The following is a 16435-nucleotide window of genomic DNA, read 5'->3' as shown; positions in this document are numbered from 1 at the left end:
GCCTGGAGTGTGCTCAGCAGAGCCCTCCTGTCATTGGGGAGGCAGGAACTCCCCTTTTCCCCATGGTGGGGAAACTCTCCATCTGTGCATCCTCTGCTGAAGAGCCAGCTGGGGCTCGCATCACAAATGGGGCTTCTGAGCCAGAAAGCTGGTGAACAGTAAGTCCAGTGGGCCTTCGAGGAACAAATGAATAAACGTGTTCTGTGAGCTTCGAAGGGTCATGCACCAGTGAGTGACCCATGCTAGGGCTAGGATTCGGCTGTGACCAGGAGCTGATCCCAAGCCTCATTCTTTAGCTCCACCTCTTGCACCAAAGGTGAGCTGGGCTGACTTCTTCCCATCTCAAGAACCAGGGCCTGGAATGTGGGCTGTGTGTTTGGGAGCGCGTGTGTTTTGTGCCTGGAGGGAGGGAGCGTGTGTGTATCTGCACGCTCAGATCTCTAGGGAGCCAACAGAGCAGGGGGCTATGGCTGCAGAGGTCCACTGTGTTGCTAAATCCAACAAACAGGTGACATTCTTCTGTGCCCTTGCCGTGCCCTTCAACAGAGATGCTGGCTTAGAAAACAAACAGTAACACATGTGCACACAATTCATCATGTTTCTCCTTCTCCTTCCCCCACCCTCCCATCATACAGTGCATAAAACTACCCCCTGCAGAACATGCTTGTTGCACCCCTCCTGAGAGGCAAGAGCAGGTGGGGGTGTCTGAGGTTGAGTTCCCCTGGGAAAGATCCCGGGGATGGAGATTTGAGTGCAGGCTGTTTCTTAGAGCATGCACCAGGAACCCCTGGGAGGGAGTGAGGTCCCAGGATTGGGCACCAGGATTGGGCAGAGGTGGAAGTCAAGCTATGATGGCCCCTTGAGGATGGCCTCGGCCAATCCCCTTTCCAGCTCTGGAGCTGGGATAACTCCTCACCGGGGCACGGGGCACAGCCAGCCTTTGAACCCCTGTATCGACCCGATGCTGGATGACAGGCAACACCACCACCCCCCCACCCCCCCTGCCACCGAACATGTAACCTACCAGACAACTCCCTTCAGGGAGGGCAGGGATGGGCTGTTTTGAAGTGTCCGCAGGCAACATTCCAGGGGCTGGGGGGTAAGGGGAGGGGAGGGGGAAGAATGAATGTCTGGGTCCCGGAACAGAGGGATCTGTGCCCACTGCAGGGGGTGGTCCCCACCGTGGCCCAAACAATGTCATTGTGAGCTGGTTAAACACACCCTTAAAATCTGGAAGAATGTAGAAAACATTCTCTTGCTGCTTTTGCCACAGTCATTATTAATTTTACAATGGTGCCAGGCCTGAGTTCCTGACCCTTGAGTTTCAAAGTGCCCACATCCTTGAAGTCAACAGAGAAAGCTTTTTTCCAAAATTGTAGTTGACACAATGTTATATTAGTTTCCGGTGTACAACTGAGAAAGTTCTTAACCCGTGGATCATCTCGTTCTCTCCTTCTTCTCCCAAAGCCTCTTTGACATTTTTATTCCCTTTTGTTAGCCCACCACCACAACCCCACCCCAGTCTCCTGGAACTGTACTGCTTTCCACGATGTAGATATCCCCACTATGGCCCATCTCAAGCCACCAGGATGATGGCACTGAACACAGGGCTGGGAAGAGACCCACACAGAGGTCTTGTGAGCAGAGCAGTTCTTGCGCCTCCAAGTTCAGGCTGTGTGGGGCCTCAGAGAGAGGCAGGGTTTGAGGCCCTGAGGCAGTGGGGTGAGACCTGCCTATCTTGGCCTGCCTTCTCTCTGCTCTGAACATATCCTCCATGCTCCATTTCAGGGGCTGTGTGGCCAAGAGCATAGGGGCAGAACGGGAAGGAGGAAATAAAACCTGACCCGGTCATCTCAGGTCCTAGCATCTTCCCTCAAGTGCTGGGGGAAGGTGCTCTCAGGTGCAATGCTCTGACGCTTGTCACCGTCACACTCACGTGGCTGTTCCTTGCTGCAGACTGAGCCTGCAGCGGCTCTCTCTCAGGAATGCTCAGTGTCTCTGCTTTCTTCTGAACAGGAGCCCCTCCTCGGGGAAGTCTGGTGGGGGGTGGTGGTGGATGGAGGATCTGGGTGGGGGAGAGCAATCAATTCCCTCCTCCAGACTGGGCTCATGAAATCAGCTACTGAGTAACTCCTGGGTGGTGAGCCCAGAAGAAGAGAGAATCAGGGCAGAGCTTTAACCGAGTTCCAGAAGGCCTGGCTTGGGGGGTGTTCCTTGGATGAACATCAGCGAGTACTGGTAAATGTCTCCTTAGGGAGAATTAGCCTGCCTAACCAGAGAGCAGAGGCTTCTCCTTTCCAAAGCCTGGGGCTCTGGGCTCAGGGAGGAATGAGGGCAGGGGGGTGGGTAGAAGGAGAATGAGCTAGTGCAGTGGTTCTCAGCTGAGGGCGATTTCCCCCCTCCATAAGACATTTGGCCATGTCTGGGGACATTCTGGGTTGTCACAGGTAGGCAGGGGGCCGCTACTGGCATCTAGTGGGTAGAAGCCAGGGCTACTGCTGAACATCCCACATTGCACAAGCCACACGCCAGCCCCCCTCCCAGAGCCACCCGGCTCCAAGTGTTACTGATGCCCGCACTGAGGAAACTTGCACGTGAGCAGAGGCTGATCTGATGGGCAGAACGCCCTCTCCTTACAGAACATGGTTGACACTGAGGGGAAGTCATGCTCCCCATGTGTTGAAGGAGGGAGGGAGGGAGAAAGTGAAGAAGTGGGGGACCTCCAGCCCCCTATACACAGCTCAGCCCAGGGAGAGGTTCTCCAGGCTGGTGTTGGAAAGAGGCTTCCTGTCTTCCCAGGGGAAGGGACAGCCCACAGTAGGTGGGCAAGAACCTGGATGGGAAGCCGTGAGGGGCTGGATGCCTTTTTGGCTATTAAGATGCAATCTCTGTTCCCATGCACTACTTACGCACACATCCATGTCCTTCCTCCCAAATCCCCACCATGCACTGTGCAGTTCTCTCCCCAGCACTTCCTGAGTGGCTGTGTTTTATTCATCCTTGTATCCCCAGCACCTGGCTTTGGCAACCGAACACCCAAGATGTTTCGGGCACTGTTTGTTGATAGAATGGGCAGATGCATGATTTCAGTAGATACCATATTAGCAGCTCCCACGTTTCTGTCTAGACAGTTGTCTTCCTTGGGGGAACCACCCTTTCCCTGTCTTTATGGCCCTGATGGGATTGGGGCCCCTTCAAGTACTCTGTAGAGGGAGAGTCTCTCTGCCATTTCCATGGGTGCCACAGGGCTGGAGGTGAGGGGCTGCCAGCAATCATCTTTCCCACATGTGGAGAAAGCCCACATGGGAATAAAGCCACACCCCAAGGGAAGAGAACTGGAGGTGGAGCAAAGACATCTTTTGAGTCCCTGGATCCAACCATGTCTGAAGCCATCCTGTCTTTGAACTTCCCAGTTTTTGCTTTGAGTTGGGGTTCTGTCACCTCGCATCTCTAGTCTCCGGATTAATCTAGCGATGCCACCTGAGGGCAGAGCCAGGCAGTAGTCATGGTCTCCATCTCCTCTAGCTCATGTAGTTGACTTACAGACACCCGGCAGACTGCTTCTGGCCAGGGGCCATGGCTTCGAATAAAATCTGCCTGTATTTGGCTGAGATAGCATGAAGATAAGGGGCTGTGGAGGGCAGTGGCTTGGGATTGGAACTAATGGGTGGTAGACTGGGAACAGGAGGACTTCCAGCCACCTGGGAGGGGCCTGTTGTATTGTGTAGCCTCTGGTCCCTTCAGCTCCCCAAGCTCCTCACGGTCTCTCAGGGGGTGGTGAAGTTCAAATACAATTAATTTGGGCAAAAGGGTTTATGAAGGCATCAGTACAAGGGGATCACTTTCACTGACACTGGAACTGGTTCAGAGGGAGAAGGAGACCAGGGTGGGGAGCCGTTGAAAGGATACAGAGAAGCAAGGGGGAGGGGGAGAGGATGAAGGGGATGCTTCATGCAGGTGGCCACCTCCACAGAACACTAAAGACAGGTGGGGACGGGCAAGAGGAGATTCCGTTCTGTTCTCCCCAGACCTGGGGACCTTGGACGCCAGGCAGGGCTGTGGAGCTGTCTTAGGTGCTAGGTGGTCACCTCCTATCTCCGTTACCCTCATAACTGAGAACCCAGATAAAGGACCCAAGCCAGGCATTCCTAGTTCCTCTCTGGCAGGATGGCCGCTGAAAGTTGTCCTGGGGGGTTGCGGGCCTCCCACCCTCAGGGTCTCCTAGCAGAGCAAGGCCCTTTTGCTTTATGCAGTGTATGTGGTAGGGGGATGGGGGGGAGGGCAGTGGAAGCTTGACTCCTTCATAGGTCAGGCTTCAGGACTGGGATGTGTGTGCAGCTAGTCTCAGGGCAGGGGGCCCAACTTCAGTCCTTACAGGCTGAGAATAATAGTCAGTGGTGATCAGCCAATAGCACCATGTGCTAGGTGCTAAATTGGGTGTTCATCACAACAATCCTGCGAGATGGCATTGCACCCATTTTGCAGGGGAGGAAACGGTCTTCAGAAGTTAAGAGCCCAGGCTTAGCTAGAAAGGAGAACAGTGGGATTTGAAGTGGAGTTTTTTTTTTTTTTTTTACCCTAAAGACCATAATTCAAAAATGTTCCGTTATTTTCCTTGAATAGTAGCTTACCATTCAATATGCACTTGTTAAGTGCAAGGCACTGCAGAGTGCTTTGCATATAAAACAGCCTGGACCAGCCAGGTGCCGCTCTCGGAAGATTTTATGGGGAAGGCCGCCATCTAGTGGCCAAACTGCAAGCCCAGCATTTACCAGGACGAGGTGATCAGGGGAAGGTGGGGCTTTGGGAAACAGGTGAAGTCAGTGGGGAAGAGATCCCAGCTGGCGCAGCCTTGGTTTGGGAGGGTTGCTCCGCAGACAGAGTGCCTGGTCTGGGCATCGGAGGAGGTTCAGGCTGCCCAGCTGCCTCAGGATGGAAGGGGGGACTTGGGTGTGGGTGTGGTAGACCAGAACTATCCTGGAAAGTCTCACCTTGAGCCCCTCAGAGGATTCCTGAAGGTAAGCCTCAGCTAGACTTCTCCTTAAACCCTTCTCCCAAGGTGTTGTGTCCTTTTACCAGAGTGAGGTGGGGAGCAGGGACGTTGGTGTATCTGAGGCTTTCTGTGCAGAGTGGCCCCGTGATCCCGCCCTTGGTGTTCTACCTTGTACAGACACTGTCCCCACCTCTGAGGGAGTTCTACAACCTCGTCCTCATTTCTGGAATGGGTGTCCTGAGGAGCTCTCCTCTGTCCTCACCCTGTCACCCCAGTTCAGGCCCTCATCTGGGCTGGTACATTCGGGCAGGGCAATCTCCCAGGTTCTGCTGTTTGCCCCCCCTTTTCTCCCCACTTTGCTAATTGAAGGATTTCCTAGTCGTGGAGGACCCGCGTAGGCCCCCTCATGCCCTGCAGGAGAATGTCCAGTTTCCTGGCATGATTTTCATTTCTGCCTCATTCTCCCTGACACGCCCCATCCCAGGCCATGCATCTCCTGTTGGGCTCTGACCGGGTGCTTCTCAGTCCCGGCTGCACATTCTCATCACCTGGAGAGCTTCAAAGCCTACGCTTGCCCAGAACCCAGGACCTGGAGGTCGTGGGTGTGTTTAGAAAGCCCCCAGGTGATTCTAATACGTTGCCAGGGGGCTCATGTGTAACCACTGTTCCAGGCTTTCTGAACTTCTCCCCAGCGGACTTGCATTTTTTCTTCTCCCACATGTAGCACACTTTCCTTAGTCCAGACTGTCTTCTTCTAGCTTTTCTAACTGGCATTCTCTCAACTGGGAAGGCTCAGCACAAATGCTCGTGGAGAGAACCTGCAGTCTTCTCCTCTGGGCTTCACATTTTGTACATCACTTCTATGTACCCTTAAGCCCGTGGTGCCCCATTGATTGGCTTGTTTCTCCTCACACCTTAGACGGTGAGATCTTGACCATGATGGACTTATCTTTGTATGACCAGCTTCTGATAGTGCCAGGGACAAAATTGTGCTTGGTGATGGAGTGTTGGTGGATGTCCCAATGGGTGTCCTGCTCAGAGAGCCAGTCTTCATCTGGCTGAGACCTTCAGCCTTCCAGATGTCGACCTTTCTGAAGAGCCCTTGAGGCTGTGAGCCAGGGTCTCACACTGGGAGTACCTGTTCATGTTCCCTAGGCCTGGGAGAGGGGAGGCGGCCGCACGGAGTGGGATTTGAGGGAAGGGCCTCCTCCCTCCTCCCAACCCCTGCATAAAAATCTCTCCCATATGACGGATGGCTCAGTCCTCAATTTCCATGCTTAGAAAACCTGTGCTTGGAGCAAAGATTTAAAAATAATAAAAACCAACATTTCCCAAGGACTTAGCATATGTTAGTGATACATGCAATATGCCATTTAATCATCATAGCAGCCTTGTGTTTACCTGTCCTCATGTACAGGTGAGGAAACGGAGGCTCTTGGACATTGAGTTACATATGAAAAACTGCTTGGGCTCACCAATACCCAGTCTCCTCCTCCTCTAAGGGTCATAGATGACATTTTTCTAGTCTCCTTTGCAGTAGGTGGGTCCATGGATATAGGAGAGTGGAGGTGGGGGGCTAGGCATCTTTGTCAGGTTGTGGTCCATTAAAAATAAAATAGTCACACACATGGTCTTGGATCTTTCTCCCTCAACCAGCTCAGTGGAAAGGATGTCAAAATTCTGAGGACCTAGAAGACTGAGCCACAAGATGAAAGGAGGCTGGGGCTCTGAGTGATGGCATGGAGCAGAGCCATTCCCATCCCTGATCCACAGTGGATGGCTATATGAGTAAGAATTCAAGTTTTCTGTGTTAATTTATGTTGGGTTTCTCTCTTACAGCAGCTATTGCTATGTACCCAACTTGATACATATAACCATCTCTAGCTCCCATGTTTAGTGAGTGGTCCAGTTAGGATTTATTTCCAGGCAGGCTGACTTCAGAGTACACAACTTGATCCCCTGCACTGCCTTTCCAGAATTCTGTAACAAGGTGCAAATACCCTGGGAGAGGTCAGGCATTCTGTCCTGTCATTCTAGGACTAGCCTGAGGAAAGGCAGGAGAGGATCTTTGCCCAAGGCTGTCTCCCCGTCCCATGTTATGGGTTCGTGTGTGTGTGTGTGTGTGTGTGTGTGTGTGTATTGTGAGGGGTTGGACTGGGCTGGGTGTAGTAGGAAACTCATGAATAATTCAGAGATGGTTGGCATGCAAGAGGAGAGTTTCAGGCTGTAGTGCATTTCTGGTGACATGGGATTCCCTGTGCACCACACTCTGTGCCGACCCCTTTGGGTCTACCTGGCACCTAAGAGTCTGGTTGGGGCAGAGGAGCTCTAGGTTGAGCGAGCTCCCCACTGGCTTCTTGCTTGTGATGAACTCTGTCACGGTTGGTCCCACTGGCTGCTTCTACCCAGGGAGACACAACACAGTGGCTAACCCCTTTGTAGCTCCCACCGAACCAGGATTCAGGCTGGCCCCGTGACCAGCTGGAGGCTGTTCTGAGAGTGCGTATCCAAGGGGTCCTAACACCAGTGGGATTAAACAAGGCAGGTGGCAGCTGGACCAGAGGAACGGTCTCCTGCCTCCCCCGCGAAGGGGGATGGACCAAACTCACTGCACTTGGCGAAGGTGTTTGTATATGCTTCCCTCTCTGAAACATTTTTGTTCTCCTGTTTGCTTTACTAAATCATAGCTCGCTCTGCCGCTGATGCTAACAGGGCCCATGAGACCTGACACCTGGTGTAAAGTAGGCTAGCCTGGCCCCTCTCTCCCTATCCTCCCACCTGGGGAAGTGACCCCTGGCCTGGCTGCGTGACTGGGAGGGCAGCAGCAGCTCGGAGCGCTGGAGGGGGTCTCAATGCTGTGCTAGATAGACTTCCTGGGGGGCGTCTGAAATCAGCCACAGCTGGGCTTGAGTCTGATTCCACCACTTAGCAGCACGGGGGCAGTTACAGTCTCCTCACCTGCGAAGTGAATGCTATGAGGAGCTCGTCCTTCTAACCTAGCCACACAATTCACTTCCACTCCCTGCTGTAGTCCCAAACGCCTCCATCTCAGGCCAGTGGCCACCAGCCTGCTCTGTCGTCTCACGCAGATGACCACGTCAGCTCCTCTGCCTGTTCTCCGCGCTGCATCCAGAGCACTGGTTTATGAAATTAAAACAGACTCCCTCTCGTTTAATTAAAACAAACAAAAAAAAGAGAGCGAGAAAGAACCCCCCACTCTTTAATCTGTGCATCTTCTGATTCCTGCCAACCTCTTCTGTGTTCCAGCCTGGCTCACCACCGGCCCTTTGCATATGCCGGTGCCCTGGGTCCAGAATGCATTCCTCTCTCTTCACCAGATCAATGCTTACTTTCAGACCCCAGCAACTTCTGGGCCATTCTCAGTCTAGGTGACCTCTCCAGTTATGTGCTTCCCTGGCTTTAGACATCTTTCTAAAAAATTTTTAAAATTTTCAGTTTTTTTAAGTTACCTTTTTCATAGCTTTATACAGCCTCTTGGCGCTTAACACCCCTGCCATTTTCACTACTTAGTGTAATGCTTTGATTATTGTTTGTCTACTTTCCTGACCCAAGTTTCCAGAGGCGAGGACCCAAGTTGATGTCTACCCACCTCCTCTATCCCCAGAACTTAGCACAGGACCTGGCACGTGACAAGCTTTCCGTAGAATGCTGCTGAATGAATGAAAGATGAGGATCAAATGAAAATGTTGCGTGCAGAGCACTTAGCACTGTTCTTGGCGTTAGTAAGCATCAGTGAATACTAGCTATTGATGATACTACTACTCTAACTTTGGGCTTAATGGAAAAAACTTGTCCAAGTCGTAAGTGTTCTCCTTACTTGGGTTGCCCCAAGTGTACAAGTTTGGGGGAAAATGCATCTGGAAGAAAATATAGACATACACAGATACATGCACGCCTCCCAGTGTGGCGAGAGTGTTTGCCCTCACTTCCTCCCAGCACTTCCCAGAAGTAGAACGTGGCCTCAGGAAGAAGCCCGGCTGTTCCTTGAGGGCTGGAGGGACCCATCCATGCATGGGTGGGTGTGAGGCTCCTCATTGCCCCCCAGCCCCAGGTCCAGACTTTCCTCTCACCTCTGTTCCACGCAGAGAGGAGGCTGCAGGTGTAGGTAGAGATCACTCTAACATGTAGAGCAGTTTGGGGAGCACTGAGCTGCCTCTAACAAAAGCTCCTCCCAAAGTTCGAAATACCAGCTCAGCCTGTGCATCTTGGCAGCCCCCCCATTCCTCCGGCAGTCTCTACCTTTTCCTCACCGCAAAGCATTTCCACAGAAGACCAGTGTCCACAGGAGTTTTAGAGACTTTATTTATGTATAAACAATTTAAACACTTTGCCATAAATTATCTTTGCCTGTCCCTAGTCTTTGCTTAGCAGCAAATTAAAATTAATATAAAAACTCGATGAACAATTCATACATGTATATTACAAAAAAGTTCCTGTACCAAAGTTCTTATTAGACTTTTTTTTTTTGGATTTTTTTTTTTTTTTGTGGGTTTTTTTTTAAATTTTTTAATTTTCTCTCTTCGTGGTGACTGTCATGTGATTGTCTCAGTTTCTGGACCAAACAAACACACTAATAATTTTAAATCTGAAACAGTGATTGTGCCTTGAGGCTTATGTATGTACAGGGTGATCTGAAGTGGTGCCCGTTAGCAAAAGAGTGTCACAATGCCACAGCTCTACTTCCACTGATACCCACGAACTACGGAATCTAAACAGACTACACCCTGTAACTGCGTATTACTGTCCACAATGGAATCTTCAAAGACAAAAAAGTATGAAATTTATCTGTAGTGATTATAGCCACCATTTTGAATTAAATTTTACACTCTGCGCTCAAATAAATTAGCTCAGGCCGGACTAAGTTGGGACCTGAGAGTTAAGTGCTGAACGGTATTATTTCGCTTTGATTTTTGATGTTTCCTTTTTTTGTGTGTTTTTAGTTTTTTTTTTTTTCTTTAAAAAGTATTTCCAGTGCTCACTCTTTCACTTTTATCCCCCCCCTCCCCGGTCGCTACACACAAATCACCCCCCAAAGTCGTGTTTTAAATGCACCTGTATTTGTTTAAACGAAAACGTCTGTAGTATTTGTCCAACAACAAGCAGTCTGATTCGGTTTCCTCAGCTGGTCTGTGATGCCGGCCCTGTGGGATGTCTCTGCGTCGCTCACGTGTGGATGAGTGAGGTAATAGAATAGGAGGCCTTCTCGTCTTCACGTCTTTGTTTTTCGGTCAGTGTGTATGTTTTGCTTTTCGTTTTTTGTGTTTTTTATTTTGCTGTGTTTTTCTGTTCTTTTGTTCCTTTTAGACATTTTGCGTCTTTTTTGTTTTGTTTTGTTATTTTTCTGTGTAGACCCAGAACAAGTGGGTCATATTTTAGGGGAACTTGGAACATTTTGTGTGTTTGCTCATTCATTCGTTTGTTTCGTTTTCCTCAGAATTTTCAGCCAGGCTTTAGTCTACTTCAGGGTGTGGGACTTCTCGCTTGGACAGTAGCATTTGAACTCAAAAAATGTGAGCTTTCTTGCCACTTGGTATCCTGAAGCAGCCCGGCCTCAGTGCCCCTGGTAGGTCTTCATCTCCTTAGGAGAGGAGATAACAGTTACTCCCGCTGAGCCATCCAGACAAGGAATGGCAGCAGATGATTTTGTTACCTCTTTCCCATCTCATTCTGTCTTAAAAACTGGATGTTGCTGCTACTGTCTGCAAGCTCTGGGTATTGCTCTACGGGAAGCACATAATATCCCTCGTAACCTTGCACGCGTCCCGTGCTCAGGAGCTGCTGCTTCTCGCCCTCAGTCCACAGGCGGCTTCCCTCTCTCCCGTCCCTGGCTTTCTGCTGCTCCTTGGCCCAGGCGGTGCCCAGGGCCCTCTGTCTCGCCTGGTCCAGGACGCGGGCCTTCTCTTCATCCAGGGTGTCGGGGGTGAGGCCGTAGCGGATGCTGAGCAGCAGCGTGGAGTACTGGAATTCAACGTTGGTGAACCTTCGAGTCCTGCCATTGACCAGCAGTGTGGGCTGCGACACGGTCACGTTCACCCCACTCTCCAGCACCTTGCGGCCGATTGTGGTGCCCAGCGTGACCAGGTCGCCGTCGGCCGAGCCGATCTTCACGAAGTAGTGGGTGTCCTTGCCCTCGATGCTGTAGTGCATCTTGTCCAGGTAGTAGGCGTTGTTCAGCACGGAGGCCACCTTGCGGCTGTCCTCGCTGGCGATGCTGGACACGCCGGTGGTCACTTGCCCTTCTTTGATGGCGAACATGATGCCTTTGCCGATGATGGGTGTGGTGGTGGCAAACCAGTGGCCTGCTTTCTCTCGGATGTTGGCATGGAGCCTTTTGGAGATGACCTGCCCTTCCAGAGCCATGAAGGCCTGATTATGCCTCTCTGTTGTGTGCTGGACACCTGTAATGAGCTGTGGGCAGAAGAAAACACAGAAGGCTAAGATGATGGCCAGGCAGCTCTTTGCATGGGCCGAGAAGCTCATTAAAAAAGGGTCCGCAAGGGAAATGCTTGGACTCCCTGCAAGAACTAGTCTTCTGTCTGTAATGACACGAGCTAATACAGTCCTACCTTTTGAAACTAGCCCAGGCTGGCTGGTTCCCAGTGCTCTGATGGTGTGGCCTGTCTCCTTGTAACCATGACCCTGACTAAAAAGACGGTGCAGAGGTTTGCCACCTTGCTGACATCCATACCTCGTCCTACCCACTTACCACGTGTCTCCGTTATCGGAGAAGAGAGAGTCACTCTGCTCTCGGATGGTTTGGAGCTGCCTTGCACACTTCAGACCCAGGAATATCCTGACTTAAAGGGCAGGGGGTTCCTTTGAGAAGCTATAAACCCTGCTGTTGTGACCTAGATGTTTTTCAAGGCCAATGCCCTGGGTATTCATTAACTTCCTTGGGTTAAGACCTTGCGACTTAAAGCATGGCTAACAGCAGAGAAATTGCCAGGACCTGCCTTGTTAGAAAAGCAGAATCTCAGGTCTCACTCCGGACCTATTGAGTCAGAAGCTGCACCTTAATAGGACACACCCTAGGTGGTTTGTGTGCATATTAATGTTTGAGAAGCACCAGACTAAGAGGTTCTGGCATCGTGGGCTGGAGGGAATATCCCCGGGCTTTGAGTCATTTGCTTTGGATCTTTGCTCTGGTTCTGCAGAGGGACGAAATCACCATTATCTCCTTGGCCTTGAACTCTCTACTCACAAATTACAACTCATCTCAATTGGTGGTTGGGGGACAGACTGGGATAATGGAAGAGGCTGTGTTTGGGAGGTAACGGCACTTAGATAAATGAGAGAAATGATGGCTATTCATCCACTGAGTGGTCCCCACAGGGCAGAACAGAGAGAACGTTGTTCTCAATTACCCACCAGCCCCTCCTTGTCTCTCTCTAGTTATACAGTGTGGATGATTATTCAGAGCAGCTGAGACCTTTTAGACTTTTACGTTGCTGGGCGCTGTCCTGTAACGGGTTATCTGAACACCGACACCCACCCCTCCTGTTGGACCGTGCCGGACGTCTCAGCAGCACCCAAATAGAAACTGACCACCTCTCGGTCATCACTGCAAGACCCAAACACAAATTATGTTCTGAAAACTTAATCTGTGTACATTTGGGCTATAAAATGCTGAGGTTTTATGTCAGGCATAAAAATATTCTTTAATGGGATAGAAACTGCAAACCACCATTATATTACGTCCCATAAAAGCCAAAAGGGTTGTAATCTTATAGGCAGTGCAGATGGTAGGTTGCTGCTAGATTTCTCTGTGCTGTTGTTAATCAAGGAGTGACTCAAGGGTATATACTGAATAGATAATGATACCACAATTAAGGTAATAATTGAGGTTGGGAAGAAATATGTGCTGTGTCAGACAGGTGACAGCACTGACATTTGCTTTCCTGGGAAGTCACAATGTTTCATGCACCTTTTTATACCCAGCTCCGATGTTTGCCTCTTCTACTGACATTCCCTTGGCTCCCATGCGGTTCCGTTTGCAAAAGGGAATGAGGACATATAATGTATTATTTAAAAAAAAAAAAAAGGGAATGAGGACAATCATTCAGATTCTTGGCAGGAACCTCCGCTTACCTGTCCATTCTCACTGGCTTGACTCTCTGACAATTCATAGGGAGGAGGCACGAAATACATTTTGGCTCTTGGGAAGCCAGGAATTATGTTGCTAAGCTGAAATCCAAACATCACAAGCCAGCTTTTCACATCTAGGGTGGAAACAAAAATAAAGATTTCTGAATAGTAATGGGTGGAAAGCAGTTGAGGATCTTGGAGAGAGAAAACAAAATGGGTGGTTGGGTGTGGAGGCCAGCAAGGGAGAGAGGCGAGAGCTTGTGAGGGTCTCCTGGTCCAGACCCAGAGTCGCTTTACATGGGTCCTGGGAAGGATGTCCTTCCAACCTTGGTCACTTGATAACCCCGTGCGGTGATTGAGGGGGCCAGTGCTGGAGTAAGATCTAGTTTCGATTCCTCTTACTGTGTGACCTTGGGTAAGTTCCTGCTCCTCTCTAAGCTTTTGGTTCCTCAGATGTGAATTGGGATAATAACTGTACCAATGTTGGGTTGTTGTGAAAGTAGGAGAAATCCTTGTCACCGTGCCTGGCACATAGATCGCTCAGTAAATAGGAACTCCTTCATTTAGCAAGTATTTAAAGGAACATTTGTTATAGGCCAGTTGATGTGTTTGGAAGCTGGAGGTACAATGAACAACTAGACGGATAAGGGATGATTATTAACACTGTGCAGACATTGGCAGGGGTGGGGGACTGCACTGAGGCTCGCTCATTATGGAGAGGGTGTTCCAAAAGTATGTGGAAGGCACAAAGTCTTCTGGCTTCTGAGACCCTTTTCCTGGATGCCCACTCTTCAAAGAGAGGCTAGAGAGCGCTCTCGTGTGTTCAGAGTAAGACTTACCCTGCCAGGGTCATGGCTGAGTCCCTTGCTCCCCTCCTCCCTAGGCTCTTCAATCCATCCTAAGCTTCTTGTCCCTATTCCTCAACATCTTGGTCTCTTTTCTTACCTAGCACATGTCCATGGCCAATCATTAGAATCATCCCTTGTATATATTCTCAGATCCTGTGTCCCTTTCTCACTTTATCACACTTGCTTGGTGAAATCACAATTTTGGTTAAATCCATGTATTTGCCCATGCCTTCTTTGTACCTGTGCAGCTGAATGTGGCTGGAGAAACAAACATAACTAACTAACATACGGTAGTTACGTAGTTACATAGTTACAGAGAAACGTAATGTAACTAACAAACTGACTGGTGTCCCTTCAAATTCCTGACTGTGAACCCCAGTTGTGCCTTCCTGCTGCCTGACATTGTTCCCTTCCTTCATTAGTCATTCTCCTCTTCTGCTGGGTGATGTTACATCTTCTTCTCTCTCCTAAAACCGTCAGCATCTGCCTTCCCTTTTCCCTAGAGCAGCTGACCTTGTTTTCTATTCTGAAAAAACCCAGTGCAGCCAGAGGGGAGTTCCCCTAAACTCTCATCACTTTTACTGGCCTTCCAGCATCTGTATCCATATTTCCTGCTGCCTTCTATTTACTCTAGATGAGCTGCTGAAGTCAGTCCTCCACGTGTGCAGTAGGTAGCATCTTTTCTTATGCACCCAAGGACATCCCTCCAGCAACTCTCTCTCCCCCATGGCATCAAATTACTCCATTTCTCAATGGATCAACCCGGTCAGCATACAAACATGCTACCAAATGTCCACTTTAAAAAGAAATCTCTTTTATGTCCCTTCTTCTCCCATTTGCTACCATCCATTTCTCTCACGCTCCTTGACAAAAACTTCTCAGGATCAAAATAACTCTCTGTGCTCCTTGTCTCCCATTCTCCTTTGAATCAGGCTTTGTCCCTAACTACTCCACTGAAGCAACTCTTGTCAAGGTCATGAATGACCTCCATGTTGCTAAGTCTGATGCTACTTGACAAGTTAAATGCTCCTTTCTTTTTTTCTTGGCTCTCTGGACAACACATTCACTTGTTTGTCCTTCTCCTACCTTGGTAGCCACTTCTTGTCCCTTTTTGGTTCCTCCTCATCTGCCTCCTGATCTTTTTAATGTTGGAATGCCCTAGACTCAGTCTGTGAACTTCTCCACTCTATCTACTCTCACAAACATGGTGATCTGATCCATCCTTAGGGCCCTATATACCATCTACATACTTATGCTGACTCCAAAACTTATATCTCCATCCTGGACCTCTCCTTGAACTCCAAACTACTCTATCTAATTATATTTCAAACTTTTGTCCAAAACTGGACTCCTGCTCTTCCTCTCCAAACCTGTCCCGTCCATAGACTTTTCCATCCCAGATAATGGCCACTCCATCCTTCTAGCCACCATCCTTGCCCCCTTTCTTTTCCTTACTCTCCACATCTAAATCCATTGATAAATCCTTTACTTTCTTTTAAATTGAGGTAAAATTCACATAACATAAAATTCATCATTTTAACCATTTTAAAGTGCACAATTCAGTGGCTTCTAGTACATTCACAATGTTGTACAACCATCATTACTATTTAATTCTAGAACATTTTCATCACTCCAAAAAGAAGCCTTACACCAATTAGCAGTCCTTCTGCATTCTCCTTTCTCCTCAGTCCCTGATAACCACCAGACTGCTTTCTATCTCTGGATTTGCCTATTCTGGACATTTCTTATAAACACAATCATACAATATGTGTCCTTCTGTGTCTGGTTTCTTTCACTTATCATAATGTATTCAAGGCTCATCTATATTGTAGCACATATCAGTAGAGTTCATTTCTTTTCATGGCCAAATAATCCATTGTTTGGGTATACCACATTTTGTTGATCTATTCATCAGTTAATGGGTATCTGGGTTGTTTTCATTTATTTATTTATTTATTTATTTATTTATTTACTATTATGAATAATGCTGCTATGAATATTTGTGTACAGATTTTTGTTTGAAAACCTGTTTTCAGTTCTCTTGCTTCTATACATACTTAGGTGTGAAATTGCTGGGTCATATGGTTAAATCCTTTATTTTTACTTTTAAAATAGATCCAGAATCTGTGTCCACTTGTCATCACTTCACCACCTCGATCCTGGCCCATCATCCTTCAGCTGGACTTCTCTCTCTTTTTTTTTAAAGATTTTATTTATTTGACAGAGGCACAGCGAGAGAGGGAACACAAGCAGGGGGAGTGGGAGAGGGAGAAGCAGGCTTCCCGCTGAGCAGGGAGCCCGATAAAGGGCTCTATCCCTGGGACCATGGCCTGAGCTGAAGGCAGACACTTAACAACTGAGCCACCCAGGCGCCTCTTCACCTGGACTTTTAACTGGCTCCCTGCTTCCACCTTTCTGCCCCAATACCTTATAAGCATAACAGCCAAAGTGAGCTTTTAAACCTGGAGCAGACCATGCCATTCCTCTG

At 49.1% G+C, this 16435-nt stretch overlaps 1 protein-coding gene across 1 annotated transcript in view; it reads right to left on the bottom strand.

Moving 5' to 3' along the window:
• Positions 1-9292: 9292 nt before the first annotated feature.
• The window catches only part of TENM2 (teneurin transmembrane protein 2), a 1103161-nt gene continuing 1096018 nt past the window's right edge, over positions 9293-16435 (bottom strand). Inside the window, exons 29-30 of the mRNA XM_081826284.1 lie at positions 13103-13233; positions 9293-11422 (exon numbers count right to left, since the gene is read on the bottom strand). Of these exons, the coding sequence (XP_081682410.1) occupies positions 10661-11422; positions 13103-13233 (893 nt within the window). The 3' untranslated portion in view covers positions 9293-10660. The remainder of the gene's footprint in view (positions 11423-13102; positions 13234-16435) is intronic.

Source organism: Leptonychotes weddellii, chromosome 7, assembly GCF_054177405.1.
Source record: "Leptonychotes weddellii isolate Sample4059 chromosome 7, ASM5417740v2, whole genome shotgun sequence".
In the NCBI taxonomy this organism is placed as follows: Eukaryota; Metazoa; Chordata; class Mammalia; order Carnivora; family Phocidae; genus Leptonychotes; species Leptonychotes weddellii.
This window is presented reverse-complemented; position numbering and strand designations above follow the sequence as displayed.